The sequence below is a fragment of the Nipponia nippon genome, unplaced genomic scaffold (genome assembly GCF_047370975.1).
Source record: "Nipponia nippon isolate SJK-2023a ecotype South Korea unplaced genomic scaffold, ASM4737097v1 scaffold_4, whole genome shotgun sequence".
Lineage (NCBI taxonomy): Eukaryota > Metazoa > Chordata > Aves > Pelecaniformes > Threskiornithidae > Nipponia > Nipponia nippon.
The window spans coordinates 16,725,616-16,747,065 of NW_028262358.1; the positions used below are offsets into that span (position 1 = coordinate 16,725,616).

General features: G+C 38.7%; 1 protein-coding gene across 28 annotated transcripts in view; it reads left to right on the forward strand.

Annotated features, from left to right (window-relative positions):
• Nucleotides 1–15,935, forward strand: part of NRXN1 (neurexin 1) — a 725,925-nt gene extending 709,990 nt beyond the window's left edge. For 15 of the 28 annotated variants that reach the window (XM_087774526.1, XM_087774528.1, XM_087774537.1 and 12 more), the window contains one exon: nucleotides 12,299–15,935. In XM_087774526.1, coding sequence (XP_087630652.1) covers nucleotides 12,299–12,606 — 308 coding nt within the window. In that variant the 3' untranslated portion in view covers nucleotides 12,607–15,935. The remainder of the gene's footprint in view (nucleotides 1–12,298) is intronic. The other 13 variants (XM_087774540.1, XM_087774539.1, XM_087774543.1 and 10 more) reach the window with 6 other exon arrangements.
• The last annotated feature ends 5,515 nt before the right edge of the window (nucleotides 15,936–21,450 follow it).

Consider the following 21,450-nt stretch of genomic DNA (forward strand, 5'->3'; position numbering starts at 1 on the left):
CCTGCTGTGCAATAACATGTATTGTATAGATGGAGATGGCTAGGAATCTTACGTTCTCAAACGCTTCGTTGTGGTTTAATTTTGGTCCCAGAATTTATACCTATTTTTCTGACAGGCAGAGCTGTGAAATATGGACTGTGAATGATTTATGCTCATTATTAGAAGTTTTGCTCTTCTTTTCCTGTCACAAATTATTGCACTGTATTCCTGGTGCATCTGGCAGCAAGATAACATTGCAGTAGGAGGTGAAGTGACTCCTATAATTTATACATCACTGCAAGTGCCCTATTTAATGCACTTCATGGAATTCATTGTGCGAGGAGCTGAAACAAAGAAAAATAAAATTACAGTTAGTTCACAGGGCTACTGTGTTCATTATGGCTGGAGACATAAAGGGAATATTTGTGCCTCAGTCCAATTATCCTGTAGTTCTATATGTGTTTCTAGTACTAGAAAGATCGCTGGGCTGCCTTGAATCACCCTTTTAAAATGCTTAGCTGAAATACATATAGACGTGTCTGTATGAGCTACTACAGGGTGAAAATTATGCTTTATTTACAAACTTTCCAAATGTTAGCACTTACCATGTCTATACATAAAGTAACTGAGGGGCTTCAGATATAGATCAATTTTCCTATAATTGAAGTTAAAATAGTTGTTAAGGTTATTTAATTTTTTTATAAATCATAAAGCCCCCCAAAGCAACAGAAAGCAAATGTTGCATTTTTCCAAATTATTTTATTGAGAACTGAACCACTTCTTTGTCAACAGACTGAGCTCTTAGTGTCTGTCACTGTGAATTACAAATATGGCATTTCTCATTTGAATTTGATCAAAAAAGAATTCTTTCCTAAATTATCTAAGAAAATGAGGTTAAAAATGATTGATCCATTGTACCAGCACTGATCTCTACTCTTTGCCAGCCACGTCATTGAAACATGGGAATACTGAGTAGAATTGTAGCTTTCGAGCCAGTCCTAAGGATTTGCATACATTCCCAGTGTTGGGAGCAGCTGAAAACAATAGCATGTGCTGAAAGGAGGGGTTTTCTTTCACTCTAACAAATCATTTTTCAATAGTTTAGAGACTTCTGACTCCTCAAATGCGTTCTGTGTAATTTTGGTGGTAGTGGTGGTGTTCACACTCTTATACATCCTTTCTTTGTGTAACCTCAGCTGGTACAGGGGATTTGTGACCAACATGAAATTATTTTAAAGTTTATTTTTTAAGCACACTTTAAGACAAAATGCAGCTATTGTTAGCTAAACATGCCTTTTAAATGTGAACAATTAAGTAGATACTCCTTGCCGAACATATGTAATTCGAAGAGAGGTTTAATACATATCCTAGAGATGACAGCACAGGCTAATGCTTTCTAGCATGTATTAATTGCAGGCACAGTGATACGAACATATCAGAAGGCAGAATATGGATGGAAACTGGGGAGCTGGCTTTTTTCCTGAGCATAATGGTTTTCTATCAATGTAATATCAGCAGTTCACTATGCTCTAAGACTGCTAAGAAATATTGACATCAGGTTGCCATAAATCATACAAAGCTCTCTGTTAACTTGCACAGGACCTTCTCCACTGGTGCGTAAATGATGAACGGATTTCCTTGTGTGTGAACTTTGAGGGTGCATTCATATTCCACTCATATTCTTGCTGAAGCTGGATGTTCTTACTTCTATAATGTGTATAAGAATAGCAAACTTTCATGATGTAAATACTGGGGTTATTATTTGTATGGCAGTACCTAAAGCTCTACCTCATGCTCCAGACATATGCAGACGACATGAAAAGACATTTATTAAGAAATTTATTAAGTGACAGTTATTAGTACTGCTGTCACATGTTCAGTGGTTTGGAGTTAGACATCTCCACAGCATAGACAAGACCAGATGGTAATGTTTCTAGTAGTTTGAAGAAATGTACTCATTTTATAAACAATAATTCAAGAAAAATGGGCACATTACTCAATGCTTCTGAAGGGGTGGCCCATGAAAGAAGGCTCTGTTATTTTTCTTTCTTTCAAAGATGCAAAACACCACTTGTGACTCAGATGAGAAGTATTTACATGCCTAGCTGAAGCACATGATCCTGCTGCGATACCGGGACTGGGATGTGAACGCAGAGAAGCAAACCAGGCACGCCACTCATTCACAAATGCATGTGGACAATATGTGTCATCCCCACTGACTTAGGTGGAAATCCCTAGATCTTTCAGTGCTTGCCTGGATCATGGACAATAAAATGTCCATGAACATAGTGTCCTTTTCTTCAGGTGTAGAAATGGTATGTTAGTCAATCAGAGGCAAGTGTACCATCCTTGCATGAGATAATGTGAGTGAGAGGAAGCGAATGGAGAGCAGGTTAGAGCTAAGGGTCGCAGTTCTGTGGGCAGGCTTGGAGGAGAGCAGAAGCCTACTCTCATTCAGCACACACCGGGGTGGAGGAATATAGTCTTGTTTCATTGTTGAGGCTATTTGGGAAAAATTACTTGCCTCACAATCAATTTAATATTCATTCACTCTTGTTGTCTCTCTTCCTCCCCACAAGTATATGCATACGCTTTTGAGGGCTTACCTTCCTGACTTTACCTAGAAAATTTTGCAGGAATCACTGCTGCTGGCATATAAGCAGTTGCCTGGGCCATTCTTTTTGCTACTCCCAGATAAAGAACCTGCCTTACTGACCATTCCAGCATTAACCAGAGAGTGAGATATGTCCACAATGACTCTGAAAAAGAACCCAGAAATAAATCTAACAAAGTACAAAATTACTGACTAAGGTATTACATAGACATTAAAGAATTAATTGACTGCTAATGCAGTGGCTTTGTCAGACACAAAAAAATTGAAATTGGATCTATGGCTGTGCTCTCTCAAACAAAGCAGTCCTGATTTTCAAGACTCGTATTCAAGATTTTCAATAATACAACTAAATAAGTCCCAGCTTCTGTGCAGGTATCCCTCATATGTGAAAATAGGTTCTCGGAAGTTCTAAATCTTTTGTGATTCTTAGTTGTTAGCCACAGAAATAAAGATGTGTGTGCCCTGACAGCCTTTACTATGAGATGTTTCCACCATTTTCAAAAAAGGTGTAAATCTTTTTAATCTGGAATCAAAGAGTCACTTAACTGAAGAACAGGGTGTAAAATACCCTATATATACATATATATATATATATATATGTTTTTGAACTATCATGAAGGATTTTTTTATGTATATTTTAATAGATAAACTATATTGTTCATTTAGATGCTAATAATCTTTCTTTCTCTCTTTTTTAAAATACCAAGTCAGATCTTATCTGTTATGTGGCCTGTGTTGATCATGCCAATTGAAGTTTTCTAAACTCTGACAGGGAACAATCTCTATTTTGTCTTCTAAAGTATAGTCTCCAATTTGGGATAGAAGCACAATACACAAGTAAAGTGTAAGAAAACCAGCACTGACCTGTCCTAATCTGCATCCTGAGAGAGGAATTTGGTTTTCAGGTTATTTTGTAAACATTAGGTTTACTGAAACCAATTAAATAAAGCCAAATAAAGATTATGTGGACTCTTCTGTTAGTGGATTGCACACACTAACAATAGTTGAAAAATACAGAAAATAAGTAAATTAGTAATTGTAAAACTGACGTTTCCAGAAATAGTTTAGTAATTTGCTGACTTGAGTGAGACTTTTGTCTTATTAACTAAGGAGTTCTGGAAAAGCAGAGGATTTGCTTGCACAAGGATTAAGTAAATAGCTGATTGAATCTGGAACATGTTGCATTGATTTTCATGGGAATCTGCTTCAAAATCATATGTTAAAGTGTATAATCCTAAAAACTGGTCCTTTGAATCAAGCTTATACGTAGAATCAAGACTGCACATAGATTGTTGACATAAATAAATGAGTTGTTCTAGTTTGTTTGAAATTAGATGATGTGCTACTGGTGCCTTGATTAATGCAAGCTCATTGTGTTCCTTGAGCTACACTTCATTCTGGTTTGATTTGCTACATCTAGTGCATATATTTTCTTGCATACTGTGTTGTGGACACTAGCAATACTGAAACTACTTCATGTCACTTTGTAATACATATGCATTGAATTTGCCTCTTTTTGTGGAAAAAAATCTTTTCCTCAGGGCTATTTATCATCTGTGGTTTTATGGACATGATAATAGAAGACAGACAATATTTTGCAAAGATATAAAAAGGTGTTTAGCCAAAATACTGGCCTGAATTAACATTGTATTGTTCAACTGCTATGCCAAGGCTTTCTCTCATACCACATTTGAACAATGCGATGTTAAATCAGGTCCTTAAAGTTCTATAGGAAATTTGCTTTACCTCAGCTACTATTTGGAGGAAGGACTAGACAGAAAGATGGGAATCTGAGGCAGCCACTCCTGGCAAACAGGGAAGATACTGTTTTGCTAAGGAAGAGGGAAGCTGGCTGCATTATGTGCAGGACACAGGGCAGAGGCCAGTGCTTTGCCTCTGAGTTAAATGACACAGGACACTGTCTATTCCAGCATGCTCTTGCAGCTCAGTTTTTCTGCATTCAAACAGGGGAATTACAGGTGTGTAAGGAAACCATTGTGCTTCTAGCTAACCATTTGCAATACCTGATAAATTCAATTAATATGGTGTTACAAAGTAGTTGGTGTATGCCAGCTGCAGCTTATCAACTAATTACCATGTTAACAGACTGCTGGCAGCAAAGAGGGTTGCTTACCCCATTGCCAGACAAAGAAGATAAGGGCAAATGGTAAACTTTTTGCTGGTGTTTTCTACCCATCAGTACAGTGCAAATTTTCATTGTCTTTTGCATACCTAGTAGTAGGACCGTTGCTGCTAATTTTCAGCTACTTGTTAACACTTAATTTAAACCTCTGTGAAAACATTGGGTTTTTTTAGTGTGTGACTAGTCATTTGACAGCCTACAAAGTGGCAGGCAGATGCTGACAAGTTTGAGAACTAGGTATTCTCTAAGGATATTGCTCATAAATGGAAGCAGGGAAAATTCAAGGCAAAAGTAACCTGTAATGAGGATGCATGTACCTGAAATAGTCTAACCTTAGGCTATCTCCTTCTAACTATATAAATACCTGAATGAAACCTTGTTCTGCTGTGTTGACATGCTATTCTGGCCCATATGTTTCAAAACCAGCACTTCTCCTGAGGTTAAGAGCTGTGGTCTAGATTTTGGACTTTGACAGTTTAAATGTAAGCTGGCTTAAACAGTAGATTCTGATCGAGATACAGCACATGTTGTGAACATACCCTTTAAAAAGTTACAGAAAAGGAATAAATGAAAGATGAAAGCAGCAAGAACATGAGAATCATATTCCAAAATAAGACAAAGCTTTATAGCTATCTCAATCTTTTTCCTTGTGCTAACGTCAGAGACACCAGTATTGTTTTGTAGAGTATGATGAGAGAAGCAAAGAAAAACAAGGTGGTCTTATTCATTTAAATAATTTTATCATGAGAAAAAGAACATTAATTACATCAAGTGTAATTTATATCAATCCTGAAGTCCATTTATCTTTCTCTTCCCACCCTCAGAGAAGCATACAAGGTCTTGGCAGTAATACGATTCAGGCCGAACAAGTGTAGCTATATCTGCAAGTTGTATCCGAGCCTTTGTTTAGCGGGTGTAGTTCTGGTATTTGTAGTGGTTGCATTTCCAGTGTGTGTGCGTGTATATTCTGGATGTCTTGAAAGCCTGGCCTCTTCTTTTCCCAAGCACATTATCAACTTTGTCAGTAATGGATCTGACTCAATGACAGTATTTAGAGCAAATTGAATGCAGCGTGCTTTCAGCTTCAACAGTCAAGCCATATATCTAATGTTTGTGGCACAGACATTTATCTCTTCATGTGGTAGCTGCTTAGTGAAGGAAGACAGTCAGGGAATCACCCACGGTTGCAAAGATGAATGTGGGTGTCTGCACCTCCAGCTCATTTCATGAGCAAGAATCATTTCTTGCTCTGTAGGCCAAGCCATCAGATTCCTCACTCTTTACAACTACGTTTTGGTGTTCCCTTGCAGAAAATCAGTTCCTAGATTAGGTGGTTTGGGTTTTGGGTTTGGGTTTTTTTTGTTTTTTTTTTTTTTACCGAGATGATAATGATAAAAATAGCAAGCAATGAAACCTTTGTCCCGCGAAGCTCAGTGGCAAGGCTTTTGCTAAGTTCAGTGGGGCCCAAACATCATTGTCACCAACACTGTAAGTTTTTGGTACAATGAAATTAATCTTACAGTTAGCTGCCACCAAAAATTTATGTTTCCAGTGCCCCTGCCCTTTTCTTGCTGTAACACGGGTGTTCATCTGAGTTTTCAGGGAGCTAGAGCTGCACGCAGCTAACTGAGCAAAAGATACTGGTTTAGCTGTCTGAACTGGTTCCCCACGATTACAGCAGCTTAGCTCTAGCTTGAAAAACATGCTATCAGTAGTGTAATATTTGGGTTTTGTCTTTCTTATGTTATCTTATTTGCAAAAGCATTTAATTTTTTTCCCATTTAGGAATACTTCAATTTAAAATCTAGACCACCCACTGACTCTGCTGATCAGTCAAAATTTCTGAAGCAAAGTAACAAATTACCAAAGATTTCCCAGAACACACACAAAGACGGGATAAATTACTCCGTGTAGAAAAGAAAGAAGCAGAGATGCAAAGGTGAATGACAAAAGTAGAAGTGGGGAGAGGTAGGACTGACAGGTGAACTGGTAAAAGGAGAAAGGATCCATATTGGGAGAGGAGGAATACTAAGAGAGGAGCAATACAGCTGAAATTGTTAAAATATACTAATAAAGAGAGTAAGAGCACAGGGATGAAGACTGCTAAAAACATTAAGTGATATATTGGTTTACATTTTCCATTTTGGCTAAAATTAAATTTAGTTTTGTGGAAAATGTTTTCACAAAAGCTTCTTATTAAACTGTGTGAAATATTCCCCTCAGCTCTGCAGAGCATATTAACTTATAAAACCTATTGATTTGGTATGCTCTATCAATTGGCACTGTGCTACCAACTAACCTATCTCCCTTCAGACTTATGTTGACATTTAAAGATTGAGACAACAACCCTCCCACCTGTCAACCACAGGAAAAAAAAGTGTTACTTCCAAAACCTGCAGTCCTAAAGAGTTGGTAGGATTTGTAAATGATTTGAAGTCAATACATGGCAAATCATTGCACTTGGAAATAAACGCTATACTCTGTGCAGAGACAATGTTCAGCTTCTTAGCAAAACAATCTTTTCAGCTGTGGATGGTGTTGTGCTGCTAGACTATTTTTATGCCTAGCTAAGTTAGTTAACATCACTTTAGAGGTATTTTAATGCATTATATCTTCCCTTTGGAGAACCTTCGAGATTTCAATTTATAGGAAGTAAAGAACCTGGGTTTGCGTACCAAAGAGTAGTACAGCTACCTTAATAATCTTCTCTTAAACACATTTGAAAGTAGGTTATTGTCTTGTTCCCTCAAGCTCAGTAAGTGTCTGACAGATTTCTTAGAACAAATGCAATGGTGTGAGTTCGAGAAGGCAAATGTCGCTACTCTGCTCATAAGCACCACACCTCTCCACCACACCACAGTGTGTTGTGTGTGCAGGTCTCAGCTCCCGTTCTCTTTGAATCATGATGCCATAATGATCAAGGAGCACAGAGTGTGTGTTCAGCAACACACCTAATTTCATGGTACCTCTCTCGCGTGGATTAGATCATGGCTTTGGATATAGACTGTTCCAAGTTTGACGAAAGTTTGTCACTGAGCTGTAGCAGCCACATGTGGAACCACCTCATACTCTTTCCCTCCCATGACAGCCCAGTCATTGATGGACATTCCCTGGGGACCCAGTTCTTGCCTCCCCTCGAGAGCCACTTGAGGCTTGGTAGGAAGGGAGCAGGCTGAGATACCCTTCTATTCAGACCGGGGTGGGTTTGAGCTTAGTCTCTTGCACAAGTTTACAACAGATCCTCATCCTGGTTTTGCAGTTGGGCTGCATCTATCCCCCTGGTTCAGCAGAGGAAGCACTGAGATTTGTTTTTCAGACGTGCTTCTTGTAATGAGACGTTGAAATTGCGGTGAGCTCAGAAACCAGTTCACCAGAATCCAGCAATGCTACAGAAAGTCGATCACAAACAGGTCTACAATGATAGCACACAGAGTGAAAATTAGTATGTGTCCTGTAAATAATTGCCTTCATGCCTTATTGCAAACGCAGTAGTTAAACATTCTTGTCTTGTGAGTAATTTCCTATTCACGGTTTGTGGGAAGGCATAAATGTAAAGAAAACAGGTTTGGGGTCCTTTTGTTGTTTTTTTTTTTTTGTTTTGTTTTTGTCTGCTAATTTCAATTCACGAACACCATGGGAGCCTGCAATTCCAATTTTCTTTTCACAGTATTAATGAAAACTGGGCACTGAAAATAGTCAGATTTTTCCCTTTAAATTTTAAACCACTTAGAAATACAGTCAAGAATCACAACTTTCTAATCCATTATTACACAATGTAAAACTGTGCTCAATTGCTATTATTTCATGCAAAGTTTTTCATAAGTGGTAGAAGAGGCTTTTAAAAATCAGTCTCTTCTAAAGAAGGTGGTCTTTGAGGCAATCTAAAAAGGCTGGTTGTATGCTGTTCAGAGAAAGAGTTGTGTATCAGAGAAGCTGTTTTAAGAAGGGATCCTTGCACTACAAGATTACTTCATTTCCTCTAATTGTTATGCCATTGTTTCAGCATAATCACAGTCTTTATGATTTTGTCTTGTTCCTAATCAAACCATCCTCAACTTATTATAGATTGTTTCAGGCTTTTTTGGGGATGACTTTTTATTCTTAAAAATCAGGGTCATTTTTATGACGTCTAATCTTAACATTCACCTATAAGGTATTTAGCTTCTCATTTACAATAAGAAACTTTATCTGTGATGAAATTAGTGTCTTTTTGATGCTGCAGACACTAATAAGGACTGCAGCCGAGTAGCAGACGAGGTTACCCATACACATACCTCTGCTGCTGTGCCAGGAGCCAATGACTCTGCCTGGTTCAGCTAGCAAGATGCTGGGAAGAAAACTGCATCATGTGTTTCTCAAAGAGTTGGAAAGCAAAGAGCAAGATTTCTGTAACCTTATAATCTTCACTTGCTCTCCATTGAGATCATCTGTGGTCCCTTGCAATAGTTCCTGTCTTGCAGGGGAAAAAAAATCTAGGTAAATTCCCCTCGAGTACTCCAGTCTTAGTCAAATGAAGGTCCAACTTAAATAGAAGGAAGCTGGGTCGGCAATGTTATGGATTTCAGAAGTGTAGGCTGGCCTTTTCCCAGTGGTCTTTTCCCCTCGTCTCAGAATAGGACACTTGCTTTAGCATGTGCTCCATTAGCCTTTCCTACCTAAAATGCTCACAGACAAACCCATGTGCTTTGTAAAAGTTTCCGCTTATTTCCTCTTCCTTCATTTGTCCTGAGAGGCCCTGCTAGGTTAAAAGCGTATTTTAATGTAAACGGAAGAAAAATAGCAAGAAGTCATTTCCCTTGCTGAACTGCTCCTTTTACAGAAGTCTAAACAAATGTAACAACAGATGCTTTGAAAATGTTGTAAGTTTAAATAACATGAACGTAGTGGTTGAATATTCCTCAGACAGATGGGATAAATGAGATAATTGTGAAAACATTCTTAAAAATAAAAGGATGCCATCAGGTGAAAGGCAGGAGTTTAGGTAACGTTGAAAAATATTCTTTACATGGTTTCTTAGGTTGCAATGTTAAAAGAATGTTTTCCTCTGAGCAAGCTGTTAAGTGTCATTTAGTAGACATTAATTGTAAAGTTAGTTGATGGCATTTGGCCCAAATGTCTGTATTTTAAAGAGAAATAGCAGCTGTTATTCCATCAGGTATTGACAGAGTTTATTCACTTGCTTCTATTATTTCTCAGACAGAAATTAATTTCCTGAAATCATATACAGTAAGATAAGACTTTGTCTCATTTTCATTCACTGTGGAAATACTCAGGAGTCTTTATTCTGCAACAATGCATTGTCTCTTGTAAAACAATAAATGACACCCTATATGTAAAGGAATTTCAATTTTCTACAATAACTGCAATGAAGAAACAGGATCTAAACCAGTCACTGACTACTTTGAGACAGACCACATTTCTTAGTAGGGTGGCATCTACCCTGAAATGAGAAAAAATCTTAGAGCCTTCTGAAGCAGAACTTCAAGATCTCTTGTGTAGTCATAGAAAATATCAATTGTACCAACTCATAACTAAGAACTTTCAGAGGGAAAAAAAAAAAAAAAGGAAGTTAAAATACTACTTGACACAAATGACAGTTTTCTTGAGTCTTACTGTGGTACCTCTGTTCTTTCAGCCAAATAAAATGTCACCTTCTTTAAACCTATGTGGGATAACTCCCAGGAAATGGTGTTTCAACAGTAAGAACACAAATTACCAATGAATAAATGATGAGCAATACCAAGGTGGGGAGGGAACTAAGTTCTTTTTGGGATTTGTGGCTTTTTTGCTGTGTTTTATTATTCATAGGCCAATTGTGGATGTCTGTAGCTGGTGACTGCTTTTAATTCTGGTTGTCCAAACTTGTTGCAATTTTTTGACCAGTGCTGATGAGCAACTGTGGCATTACCTTTAATATAGCATCCTTAAAATCGTCATCTTCCTATTATGTCTTTACAGTGCAAAAAAAAGTGACTGTGAGGCATAGTGTGTTTTCGTGCACCTTGAGAACGACACTTCTCTAATACACTTCAATAAAATGCTAGTTGTAGGCAAGGCCTGATAAACCTAACATTATGAATGTATTGTAAAACTAGTGTTTAATAATACTTTTAGTTAACATTTATATTTTACTGACTGCATTTTTAGCCATGCATAATGATTTAAAATGCAGTTTCTATAAGCCAGCCTGGATGCTTAATGAGAGTGTTCTGCACTGCTCAGTGGGAAACCCTGGTTCACTCACTGCTCTTTTCTTGCTCTTGAGCTCAGCCAAGGCTAGCAGTGCTGAGGGTACACAGCCTCTCAGGAGTTTGGAAATGCTGGTATAATTAGAGGAATATTGTGTAGACCCAGGTCACTTCATTTTTGTCCATGACACTTGCTAAGTTTTAGAAGATGATCCATCTCAGCTATTGCCACTTAAAGCGATTCTATACAAAGATCTGCCTCTCCTCCTTCTGCAAAATGCAATAAAGAAAGGAGATAATGGGAAATGCATAAGCATTGTGTGTGCTATGAGGATTTAACCTGGAAATTCCTCCTGGAATTAGGCTTTCATTCCACATGGCTGTGCAAGGCGATAGAATGTGCCAGACAACACAATAGTTCCTATCAAGAAGACTTTACAGTCTGAAGACATAGGTCAGTTCAGTTCATATCAGAACTGAAAAGACCAGTCTGGCCTGAGAGGTGGGTTCTTAGAAGGCTGAGCCCTTGCTCTGTGCAATTTGAGAGTTTTTTTTCTGGGCATAAAGCATTGCTTGAAGAAACATCTGGTAATGGCATCAACGACGAAAAGAGGGAATGGGAGAAGTTGAGTGAAAAAGTGCTCTAAAGTGTAGCCATATTCAAGGAAGAGTCTGTGAATTAGAAAAGAGAAGGTAGGGCTGGATAGCTCTGTAAAAGTAGTAGAAGTAAATATAATAAATTTGGAAAAAAAAAGAAACAAAAATATTAGAAGGAAAGGAGAAACTGAGAAGCTTGCTGAGGCAAGTCTAAAGGAGAGCTGAGGATACCTTATTTGTAGCCAACTTATTGGCTGCTGTCGTTTATTATTAAGGGGAATTTTGATTTTTTTTCCCACATTCTGTTTGGTAGTCTGTCTTATCATCACTGTCTTCTCAATAAGTACTATAGTGTCACACTTTGTTCTTTACAGAAGGCAAGAAAGAGAGAGAGGGAGTGGGAGAGGGAGATCCTTTCCTCCCAGATGCTTGTGTTCTGGCATTTAAATTGCGGAGCGCATGTTATTCCAGATTATTTAGGCATTCTTTGCTTAATAGCAGCATTTGGAGAAATTATATTTTGAAGGCTAAAATGAGATGATTCCTTGCTGTCCTTTTCCTTGTTTAAAACCTGTTTACTCGTGCTGACAGACATGAAAATGGAATGAGCTGCAAACGTAAATGTTTTCAAACCGGTAGAGTAGGGTACATTGGTAGGCAGTCCTGACCTAGCGAGTGCAATTAGAAAGATGCATGTTTGTAGCAGGTAGATATGATTAATTCCTCAATGTGCAAACTCAATAATAACCTCTCCCTTATTTCATTATCTACCTACAGCAAATCCTACCAGGGCAGGAGGAGGAAGGGAGTACCCTGGCTCGTCCGAGGTGATTCGTGAATCCAGCAGCACAACAGGCATGGTAGTTGGGATCGTGGCAGCAGCAGCGCTGTGTATCCTCATTCTCCTGTATGCTATGTACAAGTACAGGAATCGAGACGAAGGATCGTATCACGTAGATGAGAGTCGAAACTACATCAGTAACTCAGCACAATCCAATGGGGCTGTGATCAAGGAAAAACAGCCCAACAGCGCTAAAAGTTCCAACAAAAACAAGAAAAATAAGGATAAGGAGTACTATGTCTGATCTCAACATCTAAAAGAACGCTTGTATAGAAATAGTCTTCATTTTACCTGAGACATAATACAAACTTACTTACTTTACTTTTTATGAAGCACATTCAAAAACAAACAAACAAAAAGACAGGGAATGCAATCAGAAAGGAAAGACTGTTTTTAAAAACAAGCATTTCATGCTCTTGTTTTTCAGAAACAGGAGCTGATAAATTCCCTAACATCCACAGTGTTTTCATTTACTCTGCCTGTCTTTATGTTGCTGGAACATTTCTGAAAGACAATGATGACACCACGCATTCATAAAGCAAGGAGTATTACTACAACATCAAGGCACAATATGAAACAAAACAAATTTAAAAAACAAAACAGGAAAAATAAAGAAAAAAGAAGCTACCTATGATTCTGGATTTAGCCAAAGTGCTAGCGCTTTCTTGAGAAGTAAGTTAGTCTTATTGTCAGAGAAGACTGTCATTATATATGGTGACTCAACAAGCAAACATAAAGAGTTTGCCGTCTGGTGCAGTGAAGCAGTGATTGGAAACTTGCATTTGAAACAAAGTGCTGGCTTTTCTGAAGACTTACGTAGAAATACTTTCAAAAAGCCCCTTTCTGGTTGTGAGGAAAATAGTACGGAGGCCTTATTTTCAAAAACAAAAACAAAAATCTGGAATATAAGGCACACTTCCACAAAAAAAAAAAAAAAAGAAAAAAACAAACAAGAGGGCATAGATGCAATCATTGGGAAATTTTCATGCACGCTTAATATGTTATTACATATGTTTATATAAAAACACATCTATATGTGCTTTCTGGACTGTGATAAGTGATGTTTTATAGCCTGTTGTATAGAAAATGCAAACTATATCTGCTCTTCAGCCATTTTTGGTAAACTCAATGTTATAAGTGTTGCTAGGTATAGAGAGTTTTATGACATCTGGAGCAACAGACATACTTCAGTTTTTTTGCAGCCATTATAAATTGTCCCAGACTTCTTCCCCTTTTTGGTTTTGTTTTTTTTTTTTTTTAATTTACAGTGTAGTGGTTATACTAAGGGGGATGTGTATGAATGTATATAAGAGTCAGCTAATTTTTTTCTTACCTGTACAGCCTCTATTCAGTTGCAATTAAGTTTTAGTAGTTTGTATGAAAGAAGTGGACTAGAAAGCAAAAATATATCTCTACTGTAATTTGTCTTCTCCCTCCTACCCCCATCTCTTGCTCCTGATATGCATCAATGAAGTTGATCAGAATGGCCAATTTTCCTAGAAATATACATTCATTAATTAGCTAAATATTTAGTGACTTAAACTGGCCTTTGGCTTCCAGTCAAAGCTTCACTATTGGAGAGCATGGTTTGCCTTACAGAAACCTTGTTCTTAAGAAATTACGAGAATGATGAGTTTCTTGAGAATCTTAGGAAGTATCATATCGTGTTTACCTGGCATTCAGTTATATGAACGACAGCTACTACAGCATTGGGTGGTAAAAGACCCATTTTAATTATCCAGGCTGATTCTACTGCAGAATTTACCCCTTTCTCTAAAAAGGAAATAATCGTGAGGTGCACGATAGTATTTTTCAATGGTGGGCATTTTGACATATGAAAAAGTATTTTTAGCTAAGTTGATTGTGTAGTATTGCAAGACATCATAACCAGACAAATATAAGTTCATCATGTTTTAAAGTAACACATAGCTTTTCTTGCATATATAAAACATTAATGCATTTTAGTTAAACATATTAAATATAATGCTGTAATTTACATGTTAAGATTTTTTTCTAGTATTATTTCATTAGGTTCACAGCAATAAATCATAGCGTAACATTTTATTTACACGGAACTTCAAAGGGAATACATTAGACAGAAAGAGGGTAGTTCAATAGAAATCAACCAAATCATTGGAAGGCCTCCTGGGAGGGATATAGATGTTCACACTTTGCAGACAGGAAGAAGGAATTTAAAATTAGCTTTAAACAGCACACACAAAACATTTTGTTGTGTGTTATTCACTGTAGCTGATGAAAAAGGCTGGAAACTGGTACAGCTATCTATCTGGGAGTCAGAGCACTTTAAAAATACATGTAGCTGACATGAAAACACCTCTCTTGAAGGTTGCCAACCACATCGAGGTGTGTCATGTTGCATTTGTACGATTTTTTATTTTCATTAGCACTTACATAAAAATGAGAACAGGTTCACAAAATCCATCAGATGTTCATTTCTTAAGATCGTTGTTCACCTGTGGCATTCATAATTTCTCCCACCTTTACAAGACAGCTGTACTCAGGGAACGGCAGAGTCAGGCATACTGGAGGTCATTGCTGGAAGCAAGAGACTTCAGCTGGAGGGGGGAAAGAAGAAGTTGAAAGCCAGGTGGTGTTCAGATTTCAGTGCTTGAAGACACATAGAAGAACAAGAATAATCTGATGACAGGAGACTGGACATGACGGAATACGGTTTGGGCGAGATGAAGTGGTCTTTTCTGCTTGGTATTGATTGCATTAATGAAATAGCATGGTCAGGTCAACTTCCAGGCAGTTTGGTAGATTAATCTTTAACTAAATCCATACATCAAGGAAAAAAAAAGATCTGCTACTACTATAATAAGCAAACACAATTTTAACACTGTTTCTGAAGGTTCTCCTTTTTCCTCTTTAATTTCATAATTTAACAAAAAACAAATATGGATGTATCAGAAGTGCCAGCAAGTGGATTTAAAATTCCTTTTTGTTTAAAAACAGCAGCAACAACAAACAAACAGACATAAACCAACTACCTAACATAAAATTGGATCCTTTCTCTATAATAACCTAATTTGTTTGACTGAGATGGCTTCATTTCTATGACTGTATTGTGTTGCCTTTTTTAACAAAACACTAAATAACGTGTGAAACTTTCAACCCTAAGACATCGAAGAGAGGCCCAATGCCCCTAACCTTATAGTGCTTTCTGTGATAGATATTTACGATTTTTTTATTTGTTGCAAGGCCAATTTATTCATTATTGGAAATGCTAAGCAAGTGGAATTTACTGTTTTGTTAATAAAAATGTTTCTTAATACAAATGCTGGCTTGTTTCTTCTCTTGCTCTTAGATCTGGAGTATCAGTTCATCTTAAATCAGTGAAAAAAAAATGGTAGATTGGTATGAAGTTACAGACATTCACATCAGGAAAAAGTGACCTCTTTGTACACTTAAGTGAAAACCTTCTGTAAGTCTTGTGTTCAACTGGCCTAGTTAGAAAAGTATGAATTATATTAGTGCATTGTTTGGTTTTGCATAGAATTACTTAATTTGAATTTTTCTAGCTTTTATTTAAAAAAAAATCAAGAAATTAAAACTTGATGTTCTCCTCCCCCCTATGAATGAAAAAAGAATTCCTTTCCTTTTCTGCCACTTTTTTTTTTACTGGTGGAAAGAAGATGGCAGAAGGTAAGGTAATGGGATGAAAAGTTAAAACTGAAAATATTTTCCCTTGTCTAGAAGATGGTTTAAAAATTAATGGAAAAATGAACGTATTTCAGGACCTTAAAAACATTCCTAGGTAATAATTACAAAATTTCAACCGGAGCTAATCCATTACATAAGTACTTTCCTATTTAGCATGGCATTTAAATTCATGGGTAACTTCAAGCAAACATCTAATCCTATTGATTTAAGCAAGTGTCTAAACTTGCCTGAATGTATTGCTGAATGGGGATGGAGTTAAGCTTTTGGATCTAAACTCCAAATAGAATTTAAGTATGTATCTTCTTTAATCACATCAGTAGCTTTTTTGACTTCAATGGGATTTATTCATCTGCTTAATTAGGTATAGACTGAAGTATTTTAGATCATCTAAGTTCAGGAATATCTGGAGAAAACAGCCCCTATCTTCCATTGGTATAAAACAATTTATAGTTAAACTTACATTCTAAATGGCTTTATACTGGGATTTGTGTGTGTATATGTGTTTTTAAATAAATACTGAACATTCCATTTAGGAAAATGCTTTATACACATTTAAAGGAGCTATAACAATAGTGATTTTTGTTCTACTACAAAAAAAACCCACATTTAATTATACACTTTTTAATTCTACAATGTATTTGTTCATTTTTTTCTTACATCTATACTGTGCTTTCCCTTTCACCAAAATCCTAATGACCTGTCAGTACCTGCATCATCCATCATCAGCTAACCGCTTTAAGTGGTGGCCTCCATAATCAGTCATCACTGTGGCCAAGTAGCTAAAAAACCTTCACAAGATGAGGAAAAAAGAAAAAATTAAACACACCCCGCCCCCAAACACAACTTAGAATAAGGGAAATAGAGCACACATGTAGGCTGTAAATGACAACTGTGTTTGTTAATTCCTCTGATATGACTTCTTTATAGTTCAACAAAAGTTTTAAATTGGGTATCTAGGTATGATTTTCATATTGATTACAGAAATTTGCTTCTAAGTTCAGTACAGTCCTGTTCAGAGGTGCTTGGAAGCATTGTGCTGGGGTAAGCCAGATTTGTCAGTACCATTTTATTTGGAATGAAGGCTGTTTGCTTTATTTTAAAGCCCCCACTTTGTTAGCGACTGTAAGTATTTCAGTGTTAAAATGTTTCTGGCCCTCATGGGAGCGGGGAGAAAGAGAAATCCACATTGCATTTAAATCAATTTATGAATTGATGAATACTTGGGGATGATAAAATTGCTTGTCTGCCAGCCTCTTGATTTGTCTGGATGGTATATTCCTCCTTTGGTTGGTCATTGCTCTCCATGAAACCAGAAGCATCCCCTGCAGGTTAAGCTTTGAGCTAGAAATGCCAGGGGAAAAAAAAAAAAAAAAGTCATTGATACAGGTCTGCTCAGTTTTGTGAGGTGCAGGGCCAGAACTCACCCAGTCCTTTACCTGCTTACTTTGGAGGCTTCTTCCTACTCAAGGTCTTTGACAGTCTTCAGCCATCAACTCTGACTTCTGGAGAAGTATGGCCGCTTGTCTTTCTCAGTTACTCACTACCATACAATTATCTTCATTTGCTGTTCAGAACAAGCAGATTTCCATATGACAGTGCTCCTCCAGTGGGGCTGAGTTGTGGTAGACTTTGTGGTTTTTTTGAGAAAAAACATGGTGACATAAGGGGTAGAGTTATCTCAAAGAGCGTGGGATTCTCAGTGAATAAATTGCCTTTCAGGACAGTAATTTCATGCTGGCATACACTTGCGAGGTTTAAAAATCCAGGCCAGTAATCCTCAACAACATCCTTTCGGTAAACAATAAAGACATTAGCTCATTTGTCAATGAGCACAGGAACTGACAACACGGCTATCAAAATGTGAACACGTTCGTCTGGTTGCAGCAAATAACACAGGAAAATGGAATTTGGGCAGCCAAAAATAACCACTGGCGCGTTGGCCGGACTCTTATGAGCAAGTCCAATTACAATCCAGTAAGCATTTATCGGATGATAAATAGCAAAATACTTCTATTAGTCATAGTTTGGGATGCAGCAGGCTGACAAAACACAGGCACGGCCTGCATGGCCACATCAGCTTTTTCAGGCCCGGGGGCCCGGTTGCTGTTAAGGCACCCTCCAGTCGGGGGGACTGGGCAGGTTTTACACAAACAGCTGCTGCATGCCAGTTGATTGGCTGTTTCCAGATAAACCTTCCTTTTCCCTTTGAAATTAAAATACATTTTCTGGGAAAAGTACAGCAGATTGCTTCATGAGACAAATTAATTGGCTCCCAAAACATGTCGCAGCACAGCTAGCACCGTATGAAAGAGAAACCAGATTCTGTGGCTAGGAGCAGGCTGCATGGCTGCAGGTCTGGGGGGGGAGACCTCCATCCTGCTCAGGAGAGCCCTGGCCTCAGGCATGGCAGCTGAACACACCCAGAAATGAGAGGTCCCACCTCACACTGGCAGTGACCAGTGTGCAGCAGACACATGAGCTTGCAGCGGCTTTGTGCTCCCTATGCATAGCAATGGTGGCCGAGGGCAGGGTGCTGGGTGAGGTGCACAGGGAAACCATGTAGGCCAGGATGGGCTCAGCTTGTGCTCCAGGGAAGGACAGCACATGAGGAAGGGCTTACAGTCCCTCATATTGCCCCCAAAGGGCTGCCCTTGCTTTCATTCCCACTAGACCCCGAGTTTATACTCTGCCAAAAAGGCGGGTCAGTGGTCCAGGGGCCATTTTCAAGTCCACAGCAAGCAGGGGACAATGGGCAGCGTCCAGCCAGTGCATGGTTGTTCATGGCCCCTCTGGCCAATGCTTGAGACAAGGTTGTTGAGATACAAGCATCTCCCTTTGGGGTTTTTTTTTTTTCAGCTCATGCAGCTGCTACAGCTGTGGCAGGGCTGAGGCTCTCAGAGCCACATTACCCTGGCAAGCACAGTGTTTCAGGAGCTGGTATGACCCCCTGAGGATGGGTGGCTGTGAGGTGGGAAGATACGAGGGCTGTGGGCCCCAGCCCAATGTGACTACAGAAACGGAGGAAAATTAAGCTGTGAGGGTCTCACAACCAGGCCTGGAGAGGAACTTGCCACAGGGCTTATGGCTCGGTGAAGCTGGAGCAGGCCCAGGTTTTCCTTAGCTGCCAAATCCCTCACAGGAAAAAAAAAAAAAAAGGTTTCTCAAAAAGGTGGTGGCATAGAGAGTTTAGGAATTTAATTAGGAGTTAGTTTAGTGTTTCTTTAGAGCATTACCTGCCTGTGCTTCATGCCAGAGAGGAGAAGCTCAGGCCTCCTGAGGGAAGGAGGCCAGGCAGTAAAAGCATCCCACAGGCATTAAACTCAGCCAACAGCAATACAGGTATGCCTAATTTTCTGGGACAGTGGGTCTCAAAGATTTGGACCAGAAAATTGAGTGAGGGTGAGATCCAGCAACATGCTCTGTTAAACCATAGGGAGAGGGACAAGCATCAGCACAAGGAGATGTAAAAACCTTAAGGAAGAAAATAATAACAGACCCCCAGCTCCCCCAGGAAATCCCACCCCACCTGCCACCGTCTGCTACTCAGCTTTTCAGGCTCACAGGTGGGTTTTATTCCTTACTGATTACATGTGGAGAGGTAGCAGGCTTGTTACATCTGCCTGTCAGTCCCACTGAGTAGAAGGGCTGCCCTGCTAGTGAGTGCAGAGTTTGCTGTAGTTACCACACCCATCACAGCATGTGTGAGATAATTGTACAAAGATTTTCCTTTAGATTCAGGCATTGCTGGTGACCAATATAAAGCAAGGATTCACATCAAGGCAGAATTTAAGGGCTGGAACCACTTCCTCTCCTGCCTTCTGGGTTTTTACTGACTGCCGTTTGATTTACAGGGGAGGTCCAAGGCACAGGACAAGAACATACTCCAGTGAGAGAAAGAAGAAAAAGGCAAGCAGGCTTTGTCTCCTGCTGTCCAGCAAACCCCATATAATAAGCAGAAGAATTTCAGGTAATTAATTTATTTAAATCTTAGTTTGTTGATGGATGGTGCTTGGGAAAGGCAAGTTTATGCTCAGCTTTCCTGAAGGCTAAGTTTGGGAGCTCATTTATACCTGTCTGCAGGCTCATTTTAGATGCTGATATCAAAATGTTGATAGCACAAACATGACGGTCGTTATCTAGACCATTTTCTCATCTATTTTAATAGCTTTGTCTAAGTAAGGATTGTAGGATTTGACTCAAAGTTAAGGCTACATCTGCACCAGCAAGTGTGGCTCAATAAGAGTAAATTTACAGGGCAAAGCAGTTGGTGCTGAGGTCCTGGCCTCTATGTTTCAGGATTTTCTTTGAATCAGTTGTAGTCTGGTCCCACAGACTGAGTACCAATTAGTGGTTAGGTGCATTCATGGAGATCATCTGTTTAATCTGGAAAGTGTCCAGTTCCTTCATGCAGAGTGCTGTGTGAAGCTAATTGAAGTGTAGCAAGTGCAAACAGCTGGAGTTGCTTCAGAACTGTACTCCTGGCCTTAACTAAAACTTTCCTGTTGAAACACGCTTTGTGCATTGCTATATGTCAATGTGCTCATAAGAATTCATTATAATAAAACTAGGGTATTTTTAATATGAAGTACCCAGCCCCAAATGAAAATTGCTGCTACACATTGAGGCCTTCCTTATATTTTTACAGGACTTCGTGTCTTCGCAATTCTGGCCCTCGTCTTCCTTTTTAACGACCGCCCCTGCTTCCTAGCATCCCCTCTACCCTTTTCATTAAACCTAAAGAAATAATGGTTTGAAGGACTTGTTTTCTTTGAATAGGTTGAGATAAATATGAAAGTATTTTTAGATAGCCACTGCATGAGGAAGCTGTGTTACCAACACTAAGCTCACCAATCGTGCAATCGTGAACTTGTAGAAATATGGTGTAAGTAAAGCTGCCTCTGCTGAAGCTCTAGATGGAGTAGGTGAACTGGAAAAAATGGCTGGAGCAGAGCTGGATTTGGCCACTGCTCAAAGAGGCAGAACTACACTGAACAACCCCACTCTCTGGGAAACTCTACATCCAGATTTTGCAACACAGATCTGCTTTTAACCAAAGTTTTGACAGTCTTCTCTACCCTAGTTCTCACCAAAATCAATTCTTTCCTGTAAGGGAATTAATCATAATCAGTTTCCTGATTTAGTCAGTATTAAAAATATCATGAGAAACCACAAGAGATTGGGCTACATTTTGAGATCTTTGCTTGTGTCTTCTGCAGACAGGAAAGCTGCCATTTCCATTAAGACTGAAACTTCATTGCTGCTTTTAACTACGGAGTGATTACACTTCCCTCTAGCATACTGCATATTATTATGAGCATTTCATACAAGTGTTCTGAATAGTCATCATTAATTCTTTTAGATTTCTAAGTGTTAGGCATCAAAGACTGATGATACAGACTGGTGA